This window comes from Vicugna pacos, chromosome 8 (assembly GCF_048564905.1).
Source record: "Vicugna pacos chromosome 8, VicPac4, whole genome shotgun sequence".
NCBI classification, from domain to species: Eukaryota; Metazoa; Chordata; class Mammalia; order Artiodactyla; family Camelidae; genus Vicugna; species Vicugna pacos.
In genome coordinates this window covers 47,507,989-47,524,498 of record NC_132994.1, presented here as the reverse complement: position 1 = coordinate 47,524,498, position 16,510 = coordinate 47,507,989, and the positions used below count along the sequence as shown (strand labels likewise).

General features: G+C 34.7%; 1 protein-coding gene across 4 annotated transcripts in view; it reads left to right on the top strand.

The window, feature by feature from the left end:
- The window catches only part of ECHDC1 (ethylmalonyl-CoA decarboxylase 1), a 53,457-nt gene that overhangs the window by 21,527 nt on the left and 15,420 nt on the right, over positions 1–16,510 (top strand). For all 4 annotated transcript variants that reach the window (XM_015235774.3, XM_072965842.1, XM_006200032.4 and 1 more), the window contains exons 2-5: positions 1,258–1,479; positions 4,256–4,398; positions 10,820–10,872; positions 13,231–13,311. In XM_015235774.3, coding sequence (XP_015091260.1) covers positions 1,260–1,479; positions 4,256–4,398; positions 10,820–10,872; positions 13,231–13,311 — 497 coding nt within the window. In that variant the 5' untranslated portion in view covers positions 1,258–1,259. The remainder of the gene's footprint in view (positions 1–1,257; positions 1,480–4,255; positions 4,399–10,819; positions 10,873–13,230; positions 13,312–16,510) is intronic.

Sequence of the window (16,510 nt, the reverse complement as noted above, 5' to 3'; positions counted from 1 at the left end):
TCACAGCAACTCTACTTGTAATGGATGGTAGAAACCAGAAACAACCCAAATATCTATTTATATTAGAATATGAATTGTAATATAGTCAGATAATAAAATACAACAATAAGAAATGGACTATTTAGAATCTAATTACACATTAATAGTAATGGGTGCTACAAACATAGTTGAAACCAGACAAAAAAGAATGTATATTTTTCAATTTATACAAAGTTCAATTGCAGGCAAACTAATCTTGTGTATTAGAAGTCAAGATAGTTGTTATCCTTATTTGGGATCATGACCGAAAAGTAACACAGTGAAAGGTGGGCCTTCTAGGGTTCATGTAGTGTTTCTTGATCTAGGTACTATTTTAAATGATTTACCTTTTGAAAATTCATTGAACTGTAACTTATGATTTATATAAACTGTAACTTATGATTTGTATATTTTTATGAATGTAGGTTTTTATGTCAACAAAAATATTTACATAGGGCAAAAAAGCATATGGGCAGACAGGAGATTACCCAGAGATGAGATATATAAAGTGAGAAGATGGGGGAGGGTGTAGCTCAGTGGTAGAGTGAATGCTTAGCATGCACAAGGTCTTGGGTTCAATCCCTAGTACTTCCATTAAAAACAAACAAATATACAAACTGAATTATCTCTCCCCTCCAAAAAAATTTAAAAAAAAAATAAAGTGAAAAGAGAAGAGTGACAGAACTTTGGGGAACACAGACTTTGTTCCTATTTCTTTCACCATTTTCTTCAGGACCCCTTTCTGCTTTTTCTATGAAAGCATTGCATAAGGTAAGGATAATGCTAAGAACTTTCTTTTAGAGAGTAGGACCGCTCTGTAGCATTTCTGCTTAGAGACTATTTCCAAGGGGACCTTTGGACTGAGTTTATTCTTAGATTTAGAGCTGGAGGAAGAACTACTGTCATGAGGAGACTACCTGAAGGCAGGAGATGGTGCTAACTGCAGAACAGCAACATTTTTCTAAACCCTCCTAGTGTGTTGGATCTCAGTAAGTGCACTGTAACCACGTCATCATCTCACAATGATATACTGAAATGATACAATTTGTGAATTATGTGGTTTGAGAAGAGGGGAAAGGAAAGGAATTCCATACCGACCATCTTCTCAAGAGTGCGTCTGAAAGTGGGGAGGGAGGTACTCGCAGTTAAACAGAAAGGTCCCACTACAGTGTATTCATGTATAATATTAGAAAAATGTCTGTTCATCTGGGCTACTGAATACTTGTCTCTCTTTTCCAGAAATGGCACAAAGTCTCTTGAAGACACCACCTATGCCTGTAAGGACAAAATTGCTACATCACATAGGATTGTCACTTTATAATACCTCTCATGGCTTCAATGAGGAAGAGGTGAAAAAAAAACTTCAGCAGTTTAGTGGTGGATCCGTTGACCTTCAGAAGGAAGACAATGGCATTGGCATTCTTACTCTGAACAACCCAAGTAAAATGAATGCCTTCTCAGGTATAGAGATCCTCCTTTTGCTAGTTGAAGAATGGCACTGAATCTAACCAGCTTTCACTTGATTTTTATCCTTAGTCTGTTGACAGAATTCTTGAAAGTCATGGTACTCTCTGTAGAACATGAAAAAAACAAAACAAAACAACCAACTATCATGTGCACCAGGAACATTTTTCTTTCCTAATTATGAATATTTTAATGTTTTTTTTAAAATCCATGAATTTAGATGTTGATAAAAAGGAAACCATCAGATTAATCTTGATTATTTTTTCTACTGAAATTTTAACTGCTTAATAACTTTGTGTTCAGCTAATGTCATTGGGAGACAATTGGAAGGATGTTTCAGAGATTTTAAAAACTAAAGACAAAAGCCTAAAATGAAAAAATAATTTATTCAGCTTAAATGTTTTTTTTATGAACTGAGCTAAGACTGTCATTTTAATCATGCAGTTCCAATAATCAGTGAAGACATGCATTTGCCTATTTGTTGCTCCTTTTCTAATTCTTAGATACAGGTAAATACCTTCTATTTGCTAGACAGCACATTGGCATATAAGAATTGTATATTTAAGAGATCTCAAGGTCTAGGACATGTGATAATTTGTAATTTTTTACCAAAGCTCAAATTTGAATTATGCTACCATGATTTTAGACAAGAGTTAATGAGTAACCTTGCTGACTACCCAGCACTTGTGTTTTGAGGTGATTTTGGCATTCTGTTTGTCAGTAAAAAAAAAAAAGCAAGACACAAGTGTGTCAGCCATACATATCCTTAAAAATTTTCTAGTAGTCATATTTTTTTTAAAAAGAAACGTAAAATAAATTTTAATAATAAATTTTTATTTAACCCAGTATATTCAAAATATTTCAACGTGTGGCACATACAGAATTACTGAGGTATTGGCCACGTCTTTGAAACGGGGTGTGTATTTTGCACTAACACAAGTCTCGATTTGGACTGGCCGTGTCTCAAGTGCTCAGTAGCAACACGTGGGTGGTGGCTGCTCTGTTGGACAGTGCAGCCCCATACTTGCAGTTGGTTCAGAGAATAAAAGCCAGTTTTTATGTTAGCCTAGGAAAAATAAAATTAGAAAGGTAAGACTGCTCTAGAGGCTTTGACTAGGTTAATAACTGGTTTTAACTTGCTACTGAAGAGGTATAATTTATAATCTATTAGTAAAACTTTTTATTCAAGTGGGAACAAATATTAATTCTGATGCCTAATTTTTGAAGCTAATACAAGCAGAGCTGCTTGATTTGGGTAATGGTGTTCGGTTGGGTTCAGAGGAGATGAGTGAGACCCACACCACACAGCCCCCAAGGCCCCACCAGATACTCTTTAAGGTCCATTTCAACTCTTGCATTTATTTTACAAAAAGATTAGTTTAAGATTAACTATTAGTATAGATTTCTCATACTCAAGGCCAGCATTATTTTTTTAGTAGCTTAAATATTAGGAATGATTGAAGGTTCATATTTATCTACATAGATGTATGCTTACCCTAAATGAGTGGGGTTTTTGCTCAAAAACTACTAGACTGTGAATCTTTTGAGAGCAAGAACCAGATTTCTAAAGCATCTAGGATGTCCTTGGGAAGGGCTGCTGTTTTAACAAAGTCATAATTAGCAATTAGAAAGAATAGCTGCATTAGTCACTTGTGAATTAATAACATTAATTTTAACTTTTATTGTGGAACCACTTCACTACTAATTAGCTCAGACAATGGCAAAGAAAAGAATAGTTCTTGGCATCATGGAGTTTATATTCCAAATAAGTGTACATAGTTTCATAGGGCCTAAATAGTACATTTTGGAACCTCATGGTACAGATTCTTTGCCAGTTTTAATCTTCTGTTATGATCTTTATGTTGGCTTCTAAAGCATTTTCTTAAGCAGAAGAAAGAGTACAGTTAATCATACTGAGAGCATTATGAACTTGGAAGGTCACTCAGATAAATACATCTGAAAGAATGACAGTCTTTGCTGTTTCCATGTTAAATTAGCCCATTATAGAGAAGCCCCAGTAGAATTTTGTTATGATATTAAGGTAACAGTCTAATCTATAAATTACAGAATTGGTGGTTGGTAGACATCTAAGTGGCAGCCTGTGAAGCTGTCCCGTAGTATGCCTTGGGCTTCCTAGAACACAGTTTATTAACCATGGAACAAAATGATATTTACTGGTACTTTCTTGAACTAACATCCTGTTACAATAGGTCTGAAGTGAGTAGGGTAGGAATTTCACCTTTGTTTTGTATGCCATGTGCCCAATGTATCATAAGATCTCATAGTATTCTGGGTGACAGTGCTGTATTTGAGTTAGGAATACAGGCATAACTCTTATTCTGAGCTTGTTGACTAAGACACTTAAAGTGTATGGCTATGAGGTCAGGTCTACATTTCATTTTTACCCCAGGGGATAATTTTTTCTTACCATCATATCCTGTATTATTCATTCCAATTTTCCTAGTCCTAGGATACTCATGATATATTCTCATTTTTTCTACCTAGCCATCTATTTATGTGATTTCTTAATTAAGAGAGAGAAAGAGAGAGAGAGATCACTAACAAATTGTAAGTTTTTAAAGCAGAGGTTGTCGTGGGTACCTCTGTTATATGTACTCCTCAGTACGAACATGATAGGCATTTGATAGACATTCAGAACATATTTGTAAAATTTATGATTTAAGAGTCCTGTTTGATACCTTATGGTTTCTAAATTATTTCTACTTTTCTGGTATTTTCTGTGTCTGTAATTTTCCCCTCCTGTCTCTGGCAGGCGTTATGATGCTACAACTTTTGGAAAAAGTGCTTGAATTGGAAAATTGGACAGAGGGGAAAGGTCTCATTGTCCGCGGGGCAAAAAATACTTTCTCCTCAGGATCTGATCTAAATGCTGTGAAAGCACTGGGAACTCCAGAGGCAAGTACTGCATGAATAATCAATAGACTCTACGTGTTTATCAGACATCTGTGACTGAGATACTTACATTCTGCTTACATGGTTATTATGAGGACAGCTATTCTTTAATAGCTTTACAAGGACCAGAGTTTTTGTTTTGCTAAGATTAGTTTGCAATAGCGTGAAGTAATTGGGAGAAAAATGAAGGACAGGGAGAAGAGTAGCAATGACCAAAGTGAGCCAGAATTTGAATTTTTAAGTGGAAGTCCCTAAGAATCTCATGATAAGGAAAATATGCGGTACATGTGTAAAGTGCCCGGCATAGCTTAGGCACATAGCAGGCTTCAATAAATGGTAACAGTCAAAAAATTTGCCTCTGGATTTTGATGATAGAAAAGGAATCCTAATCATCTTCCATTATTATCATTCCTCCAAGGAGCCTGTTTTTCTTGAACTCAGCCCTCCACCAACAGCCTCTGGGAAGGGGGAAGAGAAAGAAGAAAAATGAAAAAAAAAATGTATTTGTTGCCATTTAATTATAGATGTGGGCTGTAGGCAGGGAGTCATGTTTTAATGTTATACCACTCTATAAAATAATTTGATCTCTATTTGTAGAATATTTGAGGAAAGATCTCTTTTTTGGTAATTTTGATAGATTTATATTTGAATTCTAGTTTCAACACCTTCTGGCTAAGGGATTGGACGAATCACTTATTCTTTTTAAGTCTTATTTTCCTAATTTATAAATAAGAATTGTACATTTCACAGAGCTGTTGTGAGGATTCAAGATAACGTAAAGTTCATACTAGCATGGTGTCTGAAAAAGGTAGCTGCTATTTTTCTCTCAAAGATCTTGATATTAATAAACATTGTCTATGATGATCATAATTTGTGGCACCACTGGACTTGAGTTTGTAATGAATCTGAATGGTTAGAGTAGTAAGTCGGAGATTAGAACATACGAATTCTTGCCCAAGCTTTACTATTAATTGCATGACCTGCAAGTCATTTGATGATAATTTTTTTTGATCTCTAAAATGATGTATTACTAGGTATCTTACTTTGTTCACAAAAGACACTGTAAAGATAGTATGAGATAATAGATTATTGTGGATCTGCCAGAAGTCAGGTAGGAAACCATCCCTAAAAATGTGAAAGGTTATTTTACTTTCTTCTAGTTAGAAGGTTGTTTCTGTCTCTTTAGATTATGTGCCCATGACTTTTCCCCCTATATATGTAGAAGCTAGAAGTGGAAACATGTTCATTGTTTCATATGTATATTGTGGGTCTGATGCAAATCACGTAGGAAAATACATGTCATTTTTATTCAGACTTCAGATAAGGGGTCACTTAATTAAGTTTATTCTTTCCAGAATGGACATTCACCAAGTAATCTGCTGTGCTGAATGACTGCAGGAGAGTAAGACTGACTTTTGATCACCACCTGATAACTCAGATGGTGTGATCCCAATGCTTAAACAGCACTGCAGGCGTCCATCACTTGTAGTTATGCACATCTGCCAGTCTCATTAAAAAAAAATCAGAAGTTGTGATTCTGCTTACGGAGTGTGTGCTTAGAACCCAGACTGGTACTTAAAATACCTTATTTTATTTAAAATGCTTTTCTGGGTAGATGAATTCTTTATTGTACTTTTAAGAAACCTCCCTAGACATAGTATAGGAAACATATAGCATAGCAATGAACAATTAGAGTAAATTCTCTTCATGGATACTATTAAGAAACACAGTAATATGTATAAAGTATGGGGTGTATTTGCCATATGATGATTTTAAAATTAACAAGAACTAGAAATAGTTAACAGAAAGCTCCTGAAAACTGTTTCCATTTCGCATATAGAGCATATTCCTGTATGCCTGAGAAATAGCTATACGTACGCCTAAAACTGAAATTTAAAATGGCCTCGGGACTTGGGAGGCTCATACATGTGTATGAGTCATAGCTGCATGTAAAAGCACATCTGTCCCTCACAGCTGAGCTATTTGGAGACACTTATCATGACTTTAAGTTTTAAACAGCCTTTCTCTCAATGAGGCTCTTCTTTATCTAGTATACTTACTGTTCGTTGTTGCAGATACCTCATAGCACCTGCTTATTTGGTGAATTTGCTTTTCTGAGGATGATGAGATAACTAGAATAGTCGGTGTTTTTACTAATCGGATTACATTCCTTTCTGATAATAATAAGATACTTGAAAGTGACTATCAAATGGTGCTTTTTTTTAAAAAAAAAGATAATTATGTTGATGTTTTTGCCACTATTTTTTCAAAGTTTTAAAAAATATTTTACTAATGAAAATGACCAAATATAATCAAAAGTAGAGAGACTAATACGGTAAACTTCAGGTACTCGTAGTATCAACAAACATCAACATCGTATTTGGTTATCCATCGTTCCACTTTTTTTTTTCTTTCTGCGTCTGGTCTTGTAAGAGGTTGGTTTGATTTTGGTGTCCTTTGTTTAATGAGCAAGAAAAGAGCTCCAACTGTTCCTATTAGGCAGTTAATCTTTGGTTGAGAAGATGAATTAGCATAACACAAGCATTAGCCCTGAGAAGTTATAGGACAGAAGAAAGAATAAAATAGGGGAAAAAAATCTAGTTGTTTTTTTTTTTTTTTTGGTAAGATTTGTAAGATTCAGGCTGGATGCTGCAGATGTTCTGTAGACAAGAAGTCTTTTCTCAGAGGGCAGAAATGATAAAAATCCGCTTATAAGCTTCAAGATACGGGGAAATAAAAACCTGCCTGCTCTGTGTTGAATGCGTTTAATGCCTCAAGGAAAAGTCTGGCATTTTAGAAACCCTTATACTCTTAATCTAGCTTGAAGATAACCTCCTCCTTTGTCCCATGGCCTCCCCTGTAACTTTTCTGTGAATCTCTTGCCCCCTGTTTGTCTGTCGCCTGAATTTCCACGGTAACCTCAAAGTTCTTGTGTAACTTCTTTGCCTTTGCTACTACTATTGTATAGTTCCATTTTAACCGTATGAATTTATAGACAAGTGATTATAATTTTCTCTAAACCTTTCTATGTATTTTGGGGAAATTAATAAATCTATACAACAAGCACTTAGCTAAAAAAAAAAAAAAGAGGCCCATTTGTGATTCTAGGATAAGATACTGTCACAGGCTGGGCGTTTTCCCACTCAGGATAAATGTGGCTTAGAGTAAATATGATATTGATAGCTCCCTTTGGTGCTGGGGCTGGGCACTGGGCATCTCATCTCTGCTGCACTGGGGGAGCTGGAGGAGGCAGCATGGGTGTCAGGGTAGCACCAGATAGGGTGGAAGTATCCCCATCTGCAGCGACTCGCAAATCCTTTTAAAGGACTTCCCAGCTCCCAGTTTTCATTCATCAGAGCAGGTCTAGCTTTTCACTGGTTCCCTTCCCTCAGGTCATTCTATCACAAGTCAAGGTTTCTCTGTCACTGACTCATTTTCACCCTGTAGCCCAGGAAGAGACCTGAGCAGTTAACCATTGTTGGCTAAGTGGCTTTGGAAAACAAATTTAATAAATTAAATCTTTCTTCTTCCTAGATCATGTTGGTTGGTACAAAGTAATCTCTGCTTTATGATACATTTAAAGCCAAAACATACTTATTATCTGATTGCCAGTGCAATTACTGATATTAGTGATAGCAATGATAGATAACATTGTTCTATTACTATACGTCAGGCACTGTTCTAACCTCTTCCGTGCTATAACTTATTTATTACTAACTCCCCTAATGAGATACAGGTACTGTTACTAGCACCATTTTACAGGTAAGGGGACTGAGGCATGGAGAGGTTAAGTATCTTGCACAAATTCAAACCAGCTAGTAGGTGGTAGAACCCAGAGTCAAACCTAGGCAGTTTAGCTTGAGTCTGTGTTGTTAATCATCATTCCATACTGCTTTCATACATTTTAATGTGGCTTTTTATCTTTTGACTGCAAATTATAATAGTATATAGCTTAATACACGCTTCACTTTCATTTTTGCCAATTCTAGATATTTCCATCAGTATTTTAAGTACTCTAAAATCTAGTAATAGAAAATAGGCCTATTGAAATGATTTACTGAGATAATTTAACAGACTTTACAAGAAAAGTTTTTAAAATAATATAAATCGGTCTAGTTTTAAACCTCACTTTTTGTTCTTGTATTAATTTTCTCATCAGTTTATAGTATAGACTGACCTTCCTGATAAAGGCTTTCAATTAGGAAATTTGTATTATTTTGGTCTTTACAACTTTAACTGCCTTTGTTTTATTATTCAACATAATTCTCCATCTAAAATTCATCTGATTCAGTTAACTTCAACAAGCACGTACTGTATGCAAAACATTATACTAGCTTTTGAGGGTAAAGAAGGCATTTTGTCAGCCTCAAAGACCTTATTGTCTAGGCCTAGCAAATGCCTTCTGCCTTTCTCCTCTGTAAAGCCTTTTCAACTACTGCAACCCAGTTGAAATGAATTTCTTGCTTGCTACTGTTATCGGCTTGTTAAGGCGTTTCTTAAGTTACTTATCATCCTATGCCTTGACGCATGTTGCATTTCTCTATGCCTCATAAGATTTTTGAGGACTGGGAGCTGGGACCACATTCTACTGATTCGGTGCCCTTACCTTATCTTGTGTAGGTGATGTGTCTGATAATAAATCCAAACACAATGCATACAAGACAATCTATAAATTCTGTAGTTAAATTACAAACATAAAAATACTGCAGAAACGCAAAGGAGAAAGCTGTTAGTGTGGGATTTAGTAAATCTTGATAAAACATATTTCATCTGAGCATTCCTTGAAACAGGTAGAGAAAAGGACAGGCTGTTCCAAATAGTGGGAATGATACGAGCAGAGACACAGGAACAACAGTAAGTGTGCGCGTGAAAGGAATGGCACACAGTTTGATGTGGCAGAAGTTAGGGTTCTTGGATGGGGGGGTCAATACAGTTGGTAAAATGGTTTGGGATCAGTCTTTCCCAAGGAATTTAGACTTTCTCCTATTGGTGATACGAAGTTATCATCCTTTAGGAAGGTTTATCCGATGGCTGGATTCAAGATACATTACAAAGGAATAAGAAAGTAAATGCAGAGAGACCTGTTCGGAATCAAGGCTGTTGTAATAATCTAAGGATGGGTAACACAAGTCTGAACTGGTGTAGAGACAGTGAGAATAGAAAAGGGATTTACACTGGAAATATTCAAAGGAAGAACTGAGGGGATGTGCTGGGTAACCAACTGAGTGTGGGAAAACTGTGAAATGGAAGAGTCAGAGATAATACCAAAATTCTGAGCCTTGTTTGACCACAAAACTTTTTCCTGCCAACTCAAAACTCTCTCTGTGGTCTTTTACAGAATGTTTAGGTACATTTTCATCTTCTCAGCTATGCTTTAAGTCAGATATAACAGGTATTTTTTATTCTTCACTCCTTCCTTGTGGATGAGGAAACTGAAGTTTATAGTTGTGACTTGCTCAAGTTTATGTTCTTATTAAGAGGTAACATTAGGATTAAAACAGCTTTTTCACTCTCTCAATTGGTTTTGCCATGCTGAACTTTAAGTATTGGCAGAATGTGAAATTTCTAGCAGGTTTGGGGATTCTACATGAAAACAACAGTTGAAGCAATGGGAATGGCTGAGACTTCCAAGGAGGAGATTGTAGGTAAAGGAGAGAAAGAGAATCATGGATTGGATTTTTGGTAATACAGCAGTTAGCCGAATAAGGAGAGACAAAGAGGAAAACTAGAAAAGAGCAATCAAAGACATAGGAAGAGGATCAGGAGTGGAAAATGTGGCTAGAAACTCAGAATATCAAAGTGAAGAAACTGGTCAAGGCAAGATATATATGTTTGGTCTCTGGAGAGACCGAGGAAGATGATGATAAGGAAAAGTCTTTATTTAATTTAAAGCCTAATTTAACAAATAGGAGATTATTAGAAACCTTTGAGGAGAGTCTTTTGAGAGAAGGCTGAAGACCAGATTATACCAGGTTGAAGAAAGTATATGAGGAAAAAAAGAAAAGGCAGTGAAGTTACACTACAGTTAAGAAAATTTGTTTTTTACGTATTTATATTCTTAAGGGATCAGAGTTTGGGATAATAGGTGGGTATGTCTTGTGCCTCTTCCCCCCTAATTTCCCTGAGTAGATCTCCACACTTTTCTGGAGTGTGTGATCTGACCATCACAGCTAAGTCTTTGCTAAGTCTTCACAGTAGCATGCAAGGCTGAGACCAAGGAACCCCAGAAGATCAACACAGTCGAACACTGCATCATTTGCATGTTAGATAGCATCAAAGAGTTTTAAATGAAAATCTCATTTTAAAAAGTTTGGTATATTTTTGTTTTTATTACTTTCTAAATACTGAAAGTGTGAAAATGTTTTTAAAAATTTTCTTCTATAATACGTTTGTGTTATACCTTTGTGTTTATTCTTATTTAAAGGATGGAATGGCCTTATGCATGTTCATGCAAAACACCTTAACAAGATTTGTGAGGTAATGTATCTTTTCTTTTTTTAAATACAATTTCTAACCAACAAGGACCTACCGTATAGCACAGGAAACTATACTCAACATCTTGTAATAACCTATAATGGAAAAGAACCTGAAAAATAATGTATATATATGTATAACTGAATCACTTCACTGTATATCTGAAACTTATACAACGTTGTAAGTCAGCTATACTTCAATAAAAAAGTTAAAAAAAAGAAGAAAGAAAAACACACACACAAATAAAAATAAAAACAATTTCTAAAAATCCAGAAATAGCTGTTTATTATTCTGTGTTTTGCAATAGTTAAAAAATAGTCACTGATTTTCTAATTATATTTATTCTAGTGGTAAAATATCTATTTGTGCCATCAAGAAAAGTCATTTAATTAAATGTTAGTGAAGTACACACAAGTATTTAGAAAATAAGAGACATGAGAGATAAAAAGAATTTAAGACATAGCACTTTCCTCTAAAGAGCTTTATATTACCAGCTATATTTATAGACATGGGAAAATTAAATACTGATATTAGAGCAGAATAGACACTGGTCAAGAGATGACATCTAAAGATGACCTACATTCAAATTTAGTGGAATATGTAGTGAAGTGGTCTCTATCTCAAGGAGAGAGAAAAAGAATTACCAATTGGAAAGCCTTTTACAGATTTCCGAGGAAGATGAATTCACTTTGCACCTAGATGAGGGAAAAAAGGAAGATATTCTTCTTGGCCTGTCATGATGCATTTGAGGTTACAGGGCCGATTAGCTTTCTACTTCCATATTCTGAATGTAAACAATTTAAACGTTGTGAAAAATAAGGAAATTCATATTTATTTAATATACTTGTTAATTATACATCACTGTTTTTTTTCTTTTCTTTCTTTTTTTTTTTTTTTTGGTATTCTCTGTATGTAAGAGTCTAGAAAGAAAAATGGAATCAACATTACTCTTCTAAAATACTTTTTCATTGTCTTAGCTCCTGTTCACCTACCTCTCCCTATTACATTTGACTTTTTCCTAAATAAATCTTAAGTTTTTGATTTAAAAAATCCCTTTTATTTGGAAGCAGTGTGTGTTAAGAAATTTTTAATTACTTTAGACCTGCACCTTTTCATTTTGGTGAGAACCTACAAAAAATTCTATACTTCGAAACATTTCAGATTTATCTTTTAATATTCACACACCTCCTCTGCAAAGTGGGTCTTTACAAACACGAAAGGTGAAGGTATGTTTTTACTTCAGAACCATGACTACAGAACCAGATTTATACAGGATCAGTCTCTGGATCACTTCAGTTGAGTAATGAACAAATTTTGATAGGAACCTTCATAATAACACAGTTTTGGAGCTCAGTCTTCTATATCACATTTCTTCCCTTTGGATACAGCCTCAATTTTCCCATTTATAACCTGATATCAGTAAAATGGACTAAGACAATATTACATTGAATTATTCTGATTTGCAGTTGCAGAGAGGTTCCAGGAGCTGTATACAGGGCAGATATTGTGGGTTGGATTCCAGATTGCCCCCATAAAGCAGTATCAAAATAGAGCAAGTCACACAAATTTTTTGGCTTCCCGGTGCATATAAAAGTTATGTTTACACTATACTGTAGTCTATTAAGTATGCAATAACATTATATCTAAAAAAAGCAATGTATATACCTTAGTAAAATACTACTTTGTTGCTTAAAAATGCTAACCATCATCAGAGCCGTCAGCAAATTGTAATCTTTTGCTGGTGGAGAATCTTACCTCAAAGTTGAAGGCTGCTGACTGATCAGGGTGGTCGTTGCTGAACATTGGGGTGGCTGTGGCTATTTCTTAAAATAAGACTATGAAGTTTGCTGCATTGACTGACTCTTTCTTTCACGAACAATTTGTCTGCAGTAGCATTTTACCCACGGTAGAAGGTCATTCAAAATTGGAGTCAATCCTCTCACACCTTGCCTGATTTATCGAATAAGCTTTATGGAATATTTTAAATCCTTTGTTGTTATTTTAACAATATTCACAGCATCGTTACCAGGAGTAAATTCCATTTCAAGAAACCATTTTCTTTGTTCATCCATAAGAAACAGCTCCTCATCTGTTGAAGTTTTATAATGAGATTGTAGCCAGTCAGTTACATTGGCAGGCACCACTGTAGTATGAATTGTTGTATCTTCAGTATTACACTGGATTTGCTGCTTATGATATACAAGCATGCGGTTCTACTGTCCTTTGAGGTGTGTTTGTTATTATAAATGTAGTTCAGTAATTTTGTTTCTACTGCATCTTAAAATTTTTAATAACATTTATAAATTAATATTGAAATTTAAAATAGTAACATCCATTTTTCCTTTTTCCTCCAATATACAGACTTCCTTTAATAAGTGTTGCACTTGTTCAAGGTCGGGCATTGGGCGGAGGAGCAGAAATTACTACAGCATGTGATTTCAGGTAGGATTAAAAATTGTATTACTCTTGGCATAAACGTAACTAACACATGCTCAAATTTATTTTTTTGCCTGAATATAAATAGTGTATATATTCTTACACAGGATAATCAATTAGCAGATATTTCCTTTTTGCCAATCATTAGAGTAGATAATTTTAGTCAGTCTAATATAACTCCATCATTACTTTGTTACTGTGCATTTCAAGCAGTTAACAAAACAAAATGATTCTGAATTAATCAAATCCGTATTAGCAAAGTCCCTGGAGAAGGAAACCAAGGAAATATATGAAACTTTAAGATTTAAAAGAATTATACAAAGAAAAGAACCCTTCCCCCACCCCCCCAAAAAAATCTAAAGGAAAAAAGAATGGAGAAAAAGTCTGCTGTAGTTGTCTCCTTATTAATAAAAAGTTTTCTGAGATCCATTTGCTATCTTTACTGTGATTTGTAGTAACTTTGTGATTTTGGGCTGATTAGGGAATAAACTTAGAGAAAGTTATTTGGGACCAACAAACCTTCAATTTCTAGAATTCTTTTCAGTATTAAATTGCAGTACTTTATAGGAATGATGCAATTTTGGTAAGGTCTTTTTTGTTTTGGTTTTGTGTGTATAAAACATAAATGTAGACTTTAATGACTTGCTACGAAGTGGGAACCTATGTAACCATGTTGTAGGTCAAGAATTGGAACATTACCAGCACTCCAACCCCCCCACCCCCACATGCCCCTCCTGTCTTAGCCCCCTCATTTCTATCTACAGGAAACTATTACCTTGAGTTTCATGATAGTTACTTTCTTACTTTCTTTTATAGTTTGTATGCTAACTATTCTGTAACCAATAGAGTCTATTTTTTCTTTTCTAACGTTATATAAATGGCAACATATACTAATAGAAATACTATGAGGAAAGATTCAGTAAGCTAATTCGTGCAGAGTAGTAACATTTTATATTAATTTGTCTTCTTTTTTAAATCTATGACTCGGTTTTCAATTTATAAGTTGAAATATATCACTTTGTATTCACATAAATAGAGACTTTAAAATAGTTTTGGTATGTAAGACAATTTACAAAGATTTCAGCTTCTTTGAAAACTAATACTTCCTAATTGGAAAGGATTCTTGTACATGATGAAAATGGCCATTTCATGACAGTGCCCTCTGCTGTCATCAACGTAGAGTGCATCAGGATGCTACATTTCGTTCTGTGAGACAATGTGGGGCTAAATATAAAATGCTCTGTGTGAAAAAGGATTAAATACTTTTGTCACTTCACCCTGAAATACAGATACTTATAGAATATGTAATATAAATGTATAATTATATAACATATAATATATAAAGTATAATAAAGTATATAGTTAAATACATAATTTAATATATTTAAAGAATTCTAAGCCATGTGTGAAAGTACATTACTACACTTAAAAATCATCTACATAAAAGTAAGTTCAAATTAAAACTTTACAGGTGTACTTTGGAGAAAGTGTACCCTCTAATATAGAGTCTGGTGTTCATCTTTAAGTATTTATTAGACTTTTGCATCAACCTTTATATTTATTCCTGATCTATGTTTGGGTGTAGTTAGGGTTTAAGGCAAAAGGCAAAATCACAGGGAAAAATAATCAGAGATTGTTTACTCCTTTGCCACTGCTAATTTACCTTGCTGTGTTCTCTAAATGAAGGAAGTATCATGTGTCCTAGAACCTCATGAAATATTTATTTTTTTTGGTCAGGAGGTGTCTGAGGGTACTGCCCTCATCAGGCATATTCAGTAACATACCAGATACATTCATTTTTCCAATGAAGACATATTCATTTGTGGGCCAACTATTTGGCATATACAGGACACTCATATTAAATTGAGCTCAGTAGATTCATTAAACATGTATTTAGCACCCATTTATACTAGGAACTGCCATTCAAGAAACTTTTATGTCTTGGTTTTTGTTTAATTATTCTTGTAATATAGTTTTATTACATCTTATAAAATTATTGGTCCACTGACATGAAACTAAAAAAATAGAAACTGATCCTTCATAACAAAAGTGTGAAAAGCGCAGTCCTAGACTTGTTTGGCCCTTTTAAATTGACACACTAAATGCAAAAGTTCTTAAAACTTAAAGGCTAACAGAGAAGATTATATACCAAACTATATTCCTAGTCACAGCTGCAAGGAAGCAATAAATTAATACAAGTTCTCTAGCTGATTCCACCCCCTCCCAACTTTATCAACACCGTGTCAGTTGTCTTCTGTGACAAACTGCTTTAGCTATATTCTAAAAAGATCTGCTTGTTCCAAAAAAAAAAACACCAAAAGATTTCATAGCATTCTGCTAAAAAGGTAAGTTCTTTCCTTAGGCATATATTTTGGTTCTTTTTAGCTTGTTTGACTTTCTAACTTAGAGAATGCCTGGAATCCACTCAACCGACACTTTCATTCCTGCTGTTCTTTTATTACTGGAAACTATTTCAGAAGATGAGAGATATTCTTAACACAAATATTCCAAAGAAGTGAATTCATACAACATTCTGGCATTGCCCCTCTCCCTGTTCCCAAACCCTTTAAGCACCAGCTGATTATACATGTAATGAATGAATATGTTAGAAACACTCAGGACTACTTGGCATATACAGACCTTCATACTAAACTGCTTTCAACTGAGTCATAAACTTCATGTGAAACATTCTTATAGAAAATGGCTTTTTAAAAACATTTTCTAAAACGAAACATTAACCTATGAATTGAAAAGTGACATTCCATAGTGCTCAGAATCTAGTCACTCCAACATTATGTTTCCCTTTAGTGACAAAATGGATGAGGAAATAAAAAGCTAGAACTGTGATAAAATAATTTGCCTCTAATTTTTAAAATTTGTCTTGATTAATTAAAAATATCTAGAATGAAATATAAATTAAGAAAATATTTATTTGAGTATTAGTTTCTTGCTGCAGCCATAACAGATTACCACAAATTTGGTGACTTAAAACAGTATCAGTTTAATTATCTCACAGATAGGTAGGTACTGAAGTCTGATGGGGCCCAGCTGGTTTCTGCAGACTTGGTCATATAAGGGCACATCTGCATGTTGGCTGGATTGGGTTCTGAGGACTCTGAGGGAGCATCTGCTTCCAGGCTCATCCAGGTTACAGCTGGCAGAATTGAGCCCCTTGCACAAGTAGGACTGAGGTCCCTATTTTTCT